This window comes from Apium graveolens, chromosome 5, assembly GCF_009905375.1.
Source record: "Apium graveolens cultivar Ventura chromosome 5, ASM990537v1, whole genome shotgun sequence".
Taxonomy (NCBI): Eukaryota; Viridiplantae; Streptophyta; class Magnoliopsida; order Apiales; family Apiaceae; genus Apium; species Apium graveolens.
Genome location: NC_133651.1, coordinates 229123397 through 229137936, shown reverse-complemented (window position 1 = coordinate 229137936; position 14540 = coordinate 229123397). Strand labels below are relative to the sequence as shown.

The window sequence follows — 14540 nt, the reverse complement described above, 5'->3', positions numbered from 1 at the left end:
TGAACCAGGACATAAGCTTGTTTCCCAGAAATTGACAGGTTCCTGTTGTACCTTTTCTATCAATTCTACAACCTGCATAATCTGCATCTGAATAACCAGTAAGATCAAAACCAGAATCTCTAGGGTACCAAATGCCAAGTTTTGGTGTACCTTTGAGATATCTGAAAATTCTCTTAATAGCAATTAAATGAGATTCTCTAGGATCAGCCTGAAATCTAGCACAGAGACATGTAGCAAATATTATATCTGGCCTACTAGCTGTTAAGTATAGAAGTGAGCCAATCATGCCTCTATAACTTAAAATATCCACAAACTTTTTAGTAGTGTTTAATTCAAGTTTAGTTGCAGTGGCCATGGGAGTTTTTGCAGATGTGCAATTCATTAGTTCAAACTTCTTTAAAAGATCATAAATGTATTTGGTTTGACTAATGAATATTCCATCACTAACTTGCTTAACTTGTAACCAAGAAAGTAGGTTAGTTCTCCCATAATGCTCATTGCATACTTACTTTGCATCAATTTGGCAAACTTTTTGCAAAGTTTTTCATCTGTATAGACAAAAATAATGTCATCTACATAAATTTGAACAAGTATGCTAGAGCCATTAACATTTCTAAAGAATAAAGTTTTGTCTACAGTACCTCTTGTGAAATGATTTTCTATGAGAAACTTTGACAAAGTGTCATACCAGGCTCTAGGTGCTTGCTTCAGTCCATAGAGTGCTTTCAAAAGATAGTATACATGATCAGGTATATTTGGATCTTCAAAACCAGGAGGCTGACTGACATAGACTTCCTCCTCCAAATCTCTATTTAGAAAGGCACTATTTACATCCATTTGATAGACCTTGAAATTGGCATGGGCTGCATAGGCTAAGAAGATTCTGATGGCTTCAAGTCTTGCAACAGGAGCAAAGGTTTCATCAAAATCTATTCCTTCTTGTTGACAATAGCCCTTAGCAACCAATCTAGCTTTGTTCCTGACTACTATGCCATTTTCATCCATCTTGTTTCTGAATACCCATTTGGTGTCTCTTGAATTCTTTCCTTTAGGGTTGGGTACCAGCTTCCAAACATTGTTCCTTTCAAATTAGTTTAGCTCCTCCTGCATAGCTAAAATCCAATCAGGATCCAACAAAGCTTCTTCTACCTTCTTTGGTTCTTCCTTAGAGAGGAAGCTGCTATATAGACATTTTTCTTGAGTTGCTCTCCTTGTTTGAACTCTAGAAGATACATCACTAATGATGAGCTCAAAGCGGTGATCCTTTGTCCATTTCCTTTATTGAGGTAGATTAGCTCTAGATGTAAAGGCCTCATTGTTGTCTTGATGTGTGATTGAGTTTTAATTAATGGAAACTCCCCCTGAGTTTATGGATCTTTGATTTGAGAAAGGGGAACTTTCTGTAAGTGATCTATTCTGACTTTCAGCTTCTTTTGATGACCCGACGGATGGTGAATTTTGAGTACTGACGGATGATGCTGGTTGTCTCCCGACGGATAAAGCAGATTGTCTCCCGATGGATGAAGCATTTTGCAATCAACATATGTTGAATTTTGTACTTCATTGGTAGTAGATTTTTCTGCATTATCCTTTGATACTGTTTCTTGATCACTTTTATCATCACTGTCATCACTAACCATCTCCACATTGTCAAATTTGAGGCTCTCATGGTAATCTCCATCTTGTAGTCCTTCAATCTTTTTATCATCAAACACAACATGTATTGATTCCACAATAATGTTGGTTCTCAAATTGAAGACTCTGTATGCTTTACCAACAGCATATCTAACAAAAATTCCTTCATCTACTTTAACATCAAACTTTCCATTCTGATTAATTTGATTTCTCAAGATATAACATTTGCAGCCAAAGACATGAAGAAAATTTAGAGTTGGCTTCTTGTTCTTGAACAATTGGTAGGGAGTCATGCATTTTGCTTGATTAACCAGAGAAATATTCTGAGTGTAGCATGCAGTATTTACAGCTTCAGCCCAGAAATATGTTGGTAACTTAGATTCTTCAAGCATTGTCCTTGCAGCTTCAATAAGTGATCTATTCTTCCTTTCTACTACTCCATTTTGTTGTGGAGTTCTTGCTGCTGAAAACTCATGCAAAATCCCATTTTCTTCACAAAATGCTCTCATGACAAAATTCTTGAACTCAGTTCCATTGTCACTCCTGATTCTTCTAATTTTGAAATCAGGATGATTGTTGACTTGCCTTATGTGATTGATGATGATTTCACTAGCCTCATCTTTAGACTCAAGGAAATATGTCCAAGAGAACTTTGAGAAATCATCTACAATTACTAAGCAAAATCTTTTCTTTGAGATGGACAACACATTGAGTGTCCAGACAAATCCATGTGTAGTAGTTGCAAAGGTTCTTCAATTGTTGAATCAAGCTTCTTCCTGAATGATGCTTTGATTTGTTTACCTTTTTGGCAAGCATCACACAGTCCATCCTTGGAAAACTCCACTTGAGGAATACCTGTAACCAGTTCTTTCTTTACAAGCTCATTCATGGTCTTGAAGTTTAGATGGGATAGCTTCTTGTGCCATAGCCAACTTTCATCTTGACTTGCTTTACTAAGAAGACAAGTAACAATTTCTGCATTTGATGAGTTGAAGTCAGCTAGGTACACATTTCCTTTTCTCACTCTAGTGAGAACCACTTTGTTGTTCCTCTTGTTTGTCACAACACAGGCTTCTGAGTTGAAGGTTACTGAATTGCCTTTATCACAAAGCTGGCCGATACTCAACAAATTATGCTTGAGACCATCCACTAAGGCAACCTCCTCAATGATGACATTATCTTTTGAAATCAAGCCATATCCCACAGTATAACCCTTGCTGTCATCTCCAAAAGTAATACTTGGGCCAGCTCTCTCCTTGAACTCTGTGAGCAGGGTACAATCACCAGTCATGTATCTTGAACAACCACTATCCAAGTACCACAGATTCTTTCTGTTTCCCTGATTACTTGAAGAACTTATCTCTGTTTCATCATACTTGGCCATTAGGGCTAGATTGACATAGCTGACATCCTCATCCTCATCCAGACCGTCTGCTGCCCAGTCATTTTCTTGTGTAATGAAAGCCCTTTCCTTTTGTTTGAGCAACTCAAAATACTTCTGTTTATAATCCACAGGATCAAACTTCTTCTTGTTGGAATCTGACTTTCTACACTCACTGGCAAAGTGCCCTGCCAAGCCATATTTGAAACATTTGAATTTTGATTTATCCGCCATATTTCTATTTGGCTTAGCTGCTCCAAAGTTATTTTTGAACTTGAGCTTGGAAAATCTTCTGGAAAGAAATGCTAGATGTTCATCAATGTCATCCATATCATCTTGGCTCAAAGAATCTTCATTTTCTGCTACCAGCCCTTTGCCCTTGTTTTCACAGACCTTTGAAGTAGACTCAACAGCTTCTATCTTCATCTCCTTCTCTTTCTCTAACTCAGCAACCAGTGCAATGGATCCTCCTTTCTTCTTTCCTCTCTCCATCCTCTCATCTTGCTCTATTTCAAGCTCATAAGTTTTCAGGATGCCATACAGTCTCTCCAAAGTAAATTCCTTGTAATCTTGAGAGTTTCTCAATGAGACTGTCATTGGTTTCCATTCCTTTGGAAGAGATATAAGGAACTTGAGATTGGAGTCTTTTGTCTGATAGACTCTTCCATGCAACTTCAAAGTATTCAGTAGTTTTTGAAACCTACTAAAGATGTCAGTGAGAGATTCACTATCTTCACAATGAAAGTGCTCATATTGCTGAATTAGCAGCTGCATCTTGTTTTCTCTAACTTGTTCAGTGCCAAAATAAATTATTTGAATGGTATCCTAAACCTCCTTGTCTGTCTTGCAATTGATGATGTTGTCAAACATGTCACCATCAACTCCATTGAACAGAATATTCATGGCCTTCTTGTTTTTCCTGACTTGTTCAATATCAGGATCTGACCATCCATGCCTTGGCTTGGGAACTGATGGCTCATTTCCAGTTTCAGCTCTCGTTGGTACATGAGGACCTCTCTCTATGCAATCCACATAGGCCTCATCTTGAGAAAGTAAATGAAGATGCATTTTTACCTTCCAGTAATGGTAATTATCTTTTTCCAGAAAAGGAATCTTGACTCCAACATCCTTCTTGTTCATCTTGTTGTTTGTTGTGATCTTAAACTCTTTGTTCTTCAAGAGCTTGCTCTGATACCAATTGTTAGTCCCTAACAATGCAACAAGAATTACAGAAGGGGGGTTCAATGGAATTCTTGAAACTTTTTCTGAATTATAAAATGTTCTAACTCAAAATATATATAGAGTAATAAAAACACAAGTCTTTAAAACTTTCTAGTGGATTTGAATGTATCCACCATATATATATATATATATCGAGAGAATCCTGTGAAGCTTGAATAGCTCACAGCTGCTTACAAATAAGAACAACTAAACTTACAGAGAAATGCTAAAGGATACAGCTTACAATTGTTTCTCTGAGAAATGTATTGTTTAGTCTTGTTGTTGTTCTACTTGCTACTTTTGGTTTATATATCACCAAGATTACACAATAATAAGATAAGATAATAAAATAAAACCTATCAAGTCTAATACCATGCTACTTCATTACTATATTCCAGCATCTTTGAATATCTTCATAATAGCATGGAAATGGCAATGCTTCTTTGTTTTAAAAAACCCAGTTGAATAGACTGCCATATTCCTTTTGCAAACACTCGACGCATGTGACTGTGTTGTCACTGTCAACAGATGTTTGAATTGATCATCCGTCGGGTTTCCTTGTTGATCATCCGTCGGGTAGCTTTTTGGATCATCCGTCGGGTAGCTATTTGGCACTTGACTTCATTTCATTTATGCAGAATTACAAGACATCTTATATTTACAATTAATCAACCTATTCAGCATATCTAATTAATGTCAACATGACTTATATGCTACTACAGAATCTATACAAAGGTGTTTGCAGAAATGTGCTTCATGAATTATTGTTACATAAGCTACTCACTCGATGGATGTCAAATCATCATCCGTCGGGACTATATTGAGTCATCCTTCGGGACTATATTTGATCATCCGTCGAGTGCTACATTTTTCACTAAGTTAAATCTACTAAGGTGTTTTGCTAATGAAATCATCAAGTTCACAACATATTCCCAACAAAGCCAGAAATGGAAGATCTGCTTTTCTATAAATAAAAATGACAAGTGACAGTTTAGAAAAGCTAATAGCATGTCTTATTATCCAATGTGTAAACCAGCAGTTAACTAAGTTATAAAGTTAACACTGGTCCTTTAGTCAGTAGTAACAATTTAGATCATATTTCTTGTAACACTCTCAAGTAGAAGCTAAGCTCTTTATCAACAAAGAGCCTAGAAATTTTGTAGCAAAACAGTCTTAATTTTAATATAAAATTAAGTGAGTTTTGAAGATTTGTGTTCTTTATCTTTCTACAAGTTTAATTTATTTTTATGTTACAATCATGATTGATACTCGATTGCGTAAAAAATAGATATGAATTATTTGTCGGTGATAATGTAAATCCCATATTTAAATTATCGTAATTCATTTATTACATAATTTTATTTTTTGAATAATTATATATGCATGTTATTTAAATAATCAATTGACTCACTAGATGTTAATAATGATTATATATGTACATAAATCAAATGTTTAGCATATAAATAATTGAAACCATCATAATTTATCAAGAAATGTAACATACGATAATTTATATGCTGATACACACATACATACAACTTAATCTTACTTTGTTGACAAAAGTGTAAATAAAAAACTAACATTTTTTCATACATAATACGTTGAATTTCAAAAACTAACATTTTTCATTAAAATCAACTTTTATATTAACAGTGGTGTAAATTTTACATTATTTTATATTATAATTTCAAGTAATTTTGACTCCAGTTATGCATTTTTTATCTTTTTAAATTGAGTAACTTAATTGTAAGTTAGTAGTGAGCAGTACATATAATTTATTTAAATAAAATTAAAATTTTTTGGTCAACTCTGTATTCAACATATATGTTAATTTTTAACTTTTTCTTTGTAAACATACTAACGACATTCTATAGATTAAATTTAATCATTTCACTTTAAACGTACACTGAATACCCTGTTTATATTGATTCATTAAATACAAATTATACAACAGAAATAAGAATATATATATATATATATATATATATATTGCTTAATGAACTATATAAGAAACATTGTGTAATTTGGTAATGTCTTGTATGAAAATAATACAAATCGATAAACAATCAACTTGTATTTGATATACGTTAGATATTGTACAACATTTACAAATAAGAAAACACCTAAAAATATTATAATTTGCATGATGCATAAAAAAATTCTAGAAAATAACTCGTGCCTCGCACGAGTTATTATGCTAGTTATATATATAATAGAGCAAATAGGGGGTTGATTGAAATAATTTATTTAATTAAAATTACTGAATTACCCCTCGTAAATATGTATAAATAAATATCAAATTTAATACCATATATTAATTACATCTAACTCATTAAGTATTATTAATTTTATATTTATTATTGCTTCATTATTGTTTAAGAGCTTAGATTGTTAATGAGATCACAACACATACTTATCTCATATTAACTATAGTATAACTCATTGTCACACATTTAACATTTAAATACATTACACACAAATATAAATATATTAAAAAGAAAAAAAAACTTGTTCATATCTAGAGTACGGTCGTTGTTTTAGACTAAAACATAATTTTAAAATAGTGTTTAAATAATATTTGTATTTTATAATTTGATACATCTACATATCATTTGATTCGAAATAAACAGACATGTGTTTTGAAAATTTTAATTAACTAAGATAGTGATAATCGGGAGTAATGCAAACCCAGCCTAAGAAGTTAAGCCAACTAACACAGATAAACATATTTTTTTATTAATCGGCTAACATAATCTTAGCCCCTATTATGGATACTGCAAATCGAACATAAGAAGAGAAGATAATTAATATACAATTTAGAACATGTTCATGCAATCTAGTTATTAAAAAAAGAACGTGACATAATAAAATGCATGTTTGGCAGCGTAGCGTAACATTCTATCATAAATGGGACAAAAGCCCATTTTATGCTTGTGCAGACTGTTTGGGACACTTAAACAAATGATCATAGATTTTCAGATATGACGAATATTAGAAAGTTGGCCAAGACATACATTCACATTTTGTACCCGTTTGAAAAATCTTAAAATAAATAATTTATGATTTAAAATGAATAAGTGACTTATAAGTGATAAATAGATAAATACTTATAAGTTATATAAGTGTTTGGATAATTTACTTAAAAGTCAGAATTTTTTACTTAAATAAATTAATATAATTAATTTTTACATAAAATTAACTTAATTTGTGAATTTAAAATTAGAAAAACATTTAAAAACAAATATTTTAAACTTAAAGTTAATAAAAAAGTGAAAAAATCAAAATAAGTTGGAAAAAAGTACGTCATGACTAACATTCAACTTATCAGCTTATCAGTTATAAATTCAACTCATAAGTTGGGTCGATAAAGAGTCGCCGATAAATACTTACGGACTTATAAGTGAATAAGTAGTTTTTTATAGGGAAGCCAAACAGGCCCTGCATTACCTTTCACAACTGTTTCATTTTTACCAGGCTATCTGTTTCCTCTACAAACGCAACAGCTCAAGCTATTTTCCTTTTCTTTTAGAAATTTGTATTTCAAAATTTTTCTTTAATATTTTATCTTTTCAATTTTATTTTAATGTGTTAAATTATTATATTAAAATTTTTATTTTTTAGAAAAATTATAATTTATAAGTTATAATTACCAACTATATCACCAACTTATAAGTAAATTATAGGTCAAATTATCCAAATACTTATATACATTATAAGTTATAAGTTATGATGTTCATATAATTTAGAGCAAGTCCGACAAGATTTTAACATATATCTTACAAATATAATAAATAATGGTGTCATAGTAATTTATGACATTAATTTGATATACCAATTCCAACAATTTGTCTTATAGTTATGCCTTATTATTAAAATAATAATATATTTGAATTAAAATTGAAGAGAAGAGTAAAGATGAGAGGAGATATATGTGTAAAAAAGAGGGAAATAATTTTTTTATTGGTAGAAATGAAATAGGGCATGTATTGTGGTGACCTAAAGATAAGGATGTTCTAACATTTTAAGGCATGTTTAGGACACTATTGAAGTTCTGATTTTTATCAATTGCCCTAAATTTCGAGTTAAGATATGTTTTAAGGCATCTCTTGGACTTGCTCTAATACGACATTTTTCAATTTTAATTAATACCCCCTCTGTCATATTGAATTATATATATAACTTTTTGACACGTTTTTCAATGCTCATTTAAAACACAACTCCCCAATATTTTTAAATTTTTTTCCATGAATAAAAAGATATTATGAAACTATACTTTATAAAAGCCTCAAAATACGTGCAAATAGTGAACGTATACAATTTTATGTGACGGAGGTAGTAAGAGCAACTCCAACAGCTTAGTTACTTAAATCACTAAAATCCACTAAGATCTTTTTCTCATTCCTTATATTTAGCTAAGTTGTCTCCTCTTCTAACTTTTATTTTATAATATATAATTGAAACAAACACTTTATCTTTTTTCATTTTATGTAATAATGTTACTTTTTAATTATTAAATATTATATAAGGAATCTATATATTATAAATTGTTGGATAACCCTTTCCTAAGGTTTGGTATCCATATTTTGGTTCGGATATGATTTTTAACTTTAATTTGACCCATTGGACTATCCATTTTTAGGTTTGGTATTCATATTAAGTTTATAAAAGATCCATGATCCATGTAATTATTATGACCTATTTTAATTATAGAAATTTTGCAATATAATTTTAAATATGAATGTTGTTATTTATGGTAAGTTTTTAATACAAATTTGAAGTAATGTTTAAATTTTAATAGATCTATTTATAGAAATAATCACATAAAATATATAACATAAAAATAACATATGTAACGAAAGTAGTTCTTAAATAAATTTATCATAATATGTAGATGCAATACACTTATTATATAGATAATTTAATATTTCATAATCATATTATTCAATTTGAATTATAAATTTATTTATTTATTTTATTAAATAATTTTTGAGATCCCCGTTGGTAATAGCTATTGATGTTTTAAATTACCAAGATCCAATATTAAATCACCAAAATTCAATATTTTATATTAAATTTAGGAAATGAAATAGTTTGAAGATACTCTAAGTTTTAATTTTTAATAAACCCAAACGGGCCCAAAAGTTGCAAATAAGTCAATGAAATGATAAGGAAGCGTCTAAAATCCAAGGAAAATTCGAAGCAGCCCTGAAACAGCATTAACGGACCCACACGGCTTATTGACGGAAGCGGCGAAAACATTGCACAACGACATAGTAAAACGTCTAACGGAGTCAACGAATCAGACGGCTAACGACTATAAGGAGTATCGCCAAACAATATTCATTTTCAAATTCCCACTATAGAGTATAGACACACACAGCATTATATTGAAGTCCGTATATATATACACACATTTACAAAAAGAGTAGTTATATTGATATTTGTGTCCGGCGTGAGAGTAGTGGTTGTCATTCGCAGACATTAGGGCCCCAATTTTTAATCATTTTTCTCATCGGTTTTAATATCGGTAAGTTTTTATTCTATATTTCAGTTTTGTGTTAAGTGATTTTTAGGTTTTTTTTTGTTGCGATTCAGTTTGTGGAAATGGCGTGGAAGGACCTCGTCTTCGTTCCTAAGTTCAGAGAGGCGTTTCAGGTTCATATTGTGCTCTCTTTTGTTTTCGATTTCGTTTATATTGCTGTATATTGTGTGTGTATGTGTGTGCGTATAATTGTGTGTTTTCATCTGAAGTTTTGGCGATGTGTTTGTGTGTGCAATTTGAGTTTCATTTTTATCAAATGTGTGCGTTTTGTAGTTTAATTGACCTGTGTGTGTGTGTCTGTAGTTTTGATTTAAAAATTTGGCTCTCTCTCTCTCTCTCTCTCTCTCTCTCTCTGCCTCCGTGTGTGTGTGTGTTCATACCATATGTGGTATGATCACATATGTGTTACCTCTGTGTGTGTGCTCAATTTCCATCTGTGTATGTGTTCATAATTTCAGTTTCAAATACGATAGGTTTTCATTTGAAGCTTTAGCTATGTCTGAGTTTAAATATGTAGGCGAGGTGCTTTTAGGTTCTCAAGGTTTATGAACCTGTATCTGGAAAATATATATTCTATCAGTTCATTATTGACTAATTGTAACATTGATGTTTATTTTTACATATATTCTGATGCTAATTATGCTGGAGGCAAAACATTGCTATATGTAACTTTCTAGCTGAGAGTTGAAGAGGTTTCATTGTTTGTATCTAGGGTTTTGAATTTTCGTATGATCACAATCAGTTGTCTTGACTAGACTATGTCAAAGTAGCGTTGTCTTGACTATGTCAAAGTCACAGTAGCATTTCATTATGTTTCAACTTTCAAGTGCTATTAAGTGAGTAGTATATTATCACAATGACTTGAATATTTCAATGTACCATTTTGTTAACTTTCACGTGCTATAACAGTACTCGAATGATATACTAGAATCACAGTGACTTGATTAATTGATGTTGTTTTGTCAATAACCTTGAGGTATTCGACATTCTAGATATTTTCATGATATTAGTCATTGTCTTGAAATGAGTAATAAATGTTCGACCTTCCAAGTTGTTTCTGGAATTCCAAACCATAATTCTTAATCTTAGTCCTTGAAATTGCAAAGGAAAACAGGATAGCCCCTAGTATACCAATCTGCCTTTGCCCACTGTTATGTTGTAGCCTTGTAGGACTATCAAAAGGAGCTTATGTACTCCTAGGTATAAATAGTGGAGAATAAGTATATATGAATACTATGAAATGATTAAATAACAATTAACGTGAAAAACAAGGAGTTACTTTTCCTTTTCACTTGGCATGTACCTGTTAACGCCTGATATACTGCATAAGAATATTGTTAGCAACAATATTATTACTATGAAGAGAGCAAATGATTGGTAACAAGTTATTGATATATGAAGCACATGGCCGATGTTTAGAAGTTATCTATATCATTTGGTCTGTGAACACTTCTTACTTTTTGAAGTCACTCTATCTCGCGGAATGAATTCTTCAGTTGGTTATAAACTTAGTAGTAATTAGATATGTAATTCACTGATCTTCTGCATTTTCTTTTCTTGAACAGGGTAGGACAAGGGAGGTTGAGCTTGGAATGCATACTATCAGGTCTCATGGAGCCACAGTTGCAAGGAGTCATAAGCATGACTGGGTTATCTTGCTACTACTTGTGGTCATAGAGATCATCTTGAATATTATACATCCATTCTATCGCTTTGTTGGGAAGGATATGATGGAGGATCTGAAGTATCCGATGAAGGACAACACAGTGCCTGTATGGGCTGTTCCGGTGAGTTTATTTTGTACTGTGGTATAGGATATTTTTCATTTTAATATAACTTTGTCCAGTGAACAATTTTTTGATTTACTGATGCATCTGCAATTTCAATAAGCTATCTCTGTTTGTAGTCACCTGTTGATTTTTCTGAAGTAAACTTTGCTGATTACTTGTTCTGGTTATAATACAGATATATGCAGTTTTGTTGCCCATTGTTATTTTCAACCTCTTTTACCTCTGGAGGAGAAGCGTTTATGACTTGCATCACAGTGTTTTAGGTGACTATATCCTGATCTGCTAGCAAATTCTGATTGAGGCTCTTTTCATCACCTTGTAACTATCTCCTATCGAGGAATGCTTATACTGAATAGTGACTTGAGGTTTATACTCAATATGCAGGCCTCCTATTCGCTGTACTGATAACTGGAGTCCTTACTGATTCAATAAAGGATGCAGTCGGCCGTCCCCGTCCTGATTTCTTCTGGCGTTGCTTTCCTGATGGCAAAGACGTATGTATTCGAATTGCGTGTAATCTTTTAACTTTTTATATTAATGTTTCTGTTTTGCTAGAAGATAAATGAAGCTGGCTACTTAGTTACTCTATAATTTAAAAGGATAAAGCTGGCTCTTATAATGTTGTGTTATTTTGTGCTTTGAGTGAAGATGCCAATTTTAAGACATGTTCTTTCCAATCAAGGTGAAATGCAACTGAAATAAAATCACATCTGGAAATGTAAGCTTTAGCTTATAGGTGTTGAATTAAAAAATAGCAGAATCACAGGTTGTAATTGCATGTCCTCTACATTTTCCACTGTTCCCGATTTTATGACTTTGAATTGATTGGAATCGCTATAACTGTTCATTAATGTATTTGAAGTGGGCCAGTTTGTTCCTTGCACTTGTAAAAAATATTGACCAAGTGTTTGTGCTTTGGGTTGCTTGCCTCTTAAATTTTATGTGCTACTATATGTAATAAGAACTTATAACTATATTATTAATTGCAATTATATTACCATATAGTCATGTTTTATACACTTAATTGCTCATATCCAGATTTTGTACTACTGTTTCAGTTTTATGACCAGTGGGGCAATGTTATATGTCACGGTAAAACACATGAGATAAGGGAAGGACATAAGAGCTTTCCAAGCGGTCATACTTCATGTAAGCATGCTTCTTACTACAATGCATAAACTGTAAATTGTTCCTAGATAAAATTTGTAGTATCATGACGGCAAAAATAAAAAGACGCTGCACAAATACATTGCTTCAGTTTCTCAGTTTTATACCTCAAACACTCCCCCATGTACCACAGTTTTTTCAAATTTTTAATTGTAAATTGCATGTACTACTTTGATCTGCCAAAACGCCTTATTTGATGTCCTGATATTTGCAGCCACTGAAAGTGATCTGGTTTTGATGCATGTGAACTAGTTTATTGTACAAGTAGACTGATTCTACAAAGGGTTTCCATTATATCATTAGTATGACAAATTAGCATGATGCTATTGCAGGGTCCTTTGCAGGATTGGGGTTTCTATCTTTGTACTTGGCTGGAAAGATAAGAGCATTTGATCGCACGGGACATGTGGCAAAACTCTGCATTGTCTTTCTTCCTCTTCTAGCTGCTGCTCTTGTTGGTGTATCTCGAGTGGACGACTACTGGCACCATTGGCAAGATGTGTTTGCAGGGGGTCTCCTGGGTATCCTCTCTATAATCTCTTGCCAAATTATTAAACTTCTATATTTGTGTTTTATTGTTGAAATGTGGCTGTTAGTCTGTTACATGAACTTTTTTTTTATTGAACTCCAGGGCTCTTCGTGGCAACGATGTGCTATCTTCAATTCTTCCCACCACCATATCACACTGATGGTAGGTCCTTCAGCTCTTCTTTACTATTTTGTTCATCATCTTACTTTCTAGATTAATTTACTATACAACAGGTTCTACACCCACTCCTGTTTCTAATGGACAGGCATTTCATTGACGCACTGCTTATGGCATACCAAGTTTTAAATCATTTATTATTAGTTCTTTTTCGCTCTTGGTTGGTTAATCTGCAGTTTACTAGACCAATACGACAATATAGTAGTACAGAGATATCAATTTAAGTGTTATCATGTTTTAAGTGTTAATACTTGCACAATTTGCAGGTTATCATGTTGATTTGTACTACTGTAATACTAATCAGAACTTGACAATATATGGCTGTATGATTTTTGTTTTAGGCTGGGGTCCATACGCACATTTTGATGCTATAGAAGAATCACGCTCTAATCCTCCTGCGAATGGATTCGGTATGCATGATGAGACACAGTTTCAACCTGCGGAGTTTGTGACGGTGCCTTTAGGCCACAACTCAAGCTTGCAGCTGAATAACATGGAAGCTGGCAGAATGTAGAACTGTTACTCTGATTTGTATCTTTCCTAGTCTAGTTTTATCTAGCTCTGTCTATAGGCTATTGTTTCATGTATAAATCACCTATTAGTTTTTGGGAACACGTCTACACTGGATGAGATATTAGTTGATTACATTAGACTGGGTTTCAGCCTTCAGGATATCGGCGCTTTGCATTAGGGTACTAAAAATTGGTGAATAATTTTGTATGCTTTCACGCACAGGCGGATCTACATGGTAGCGGACCCAGCTTCAGCTGGGCGGAGAGTAGGAGGGTTAAAGGAAAAAAAGTTTGAGCTGGGTGAAATTTTAAGCCCATGATTACAAAGTGTTGTTAGTTACATTAAAACAAGAAAAGGGAAAGACACTAATACAATTTCAAGCATGTGTTTTTACATAGTTACTTCATACAGTTATTACTTGACACTTCATACTACATAAGTACTTGTTTCCTGTTAAAATGAATCAAGCTATATGTTTGTGGTGATAAAATGCTCATAATAATTATAGGTAATAGAAAACTTTTTATCTGTATTCATTTCTTTCCTTTTAAGAAAAATCGATCAAGAAGGGCAAAAAATCCACCA

General features: G+C 32.6%; 1 protein-coding gene across 1 annotated transcript; it reads left to right on the top strand.

Annotated features, from left to right (window-relative positions):
• The first annotated feature begins 9576 nt into the window (after nucleotides 1–9576).
• LOC141724917 (lipid phosphate phosphatase 2-like) lies at nucleotides 9577–14335 on the top strand. The gene is made up of 9 exons (XM_074527216.1): nucleotides 9577–9764; nucleotides 9833–9892; nucleotides 11345–11566; nucleotides 11745–11832; nucleotides 11954–12063; nucleotides 12628–12718; nucleotides 13069–13257; nucleotides 13368–13427; nucleotides 13784–14335. Exons 2-9 carry the CDS (start codon nucleotides 9842–9844, stop codon nucleotides 13954–13956), a joined length of 984 nt encoding a protein of 327 aa, XP_074383317.1. The 5' UTR covers nucleotides 9577–9764; nucleotides 9833–9841; the 3' UTR covers nucleotides 13957–14335.
• The last annotated feature ends 205 nt before the right edge of the window (nucleotides 14336–14540 follow it).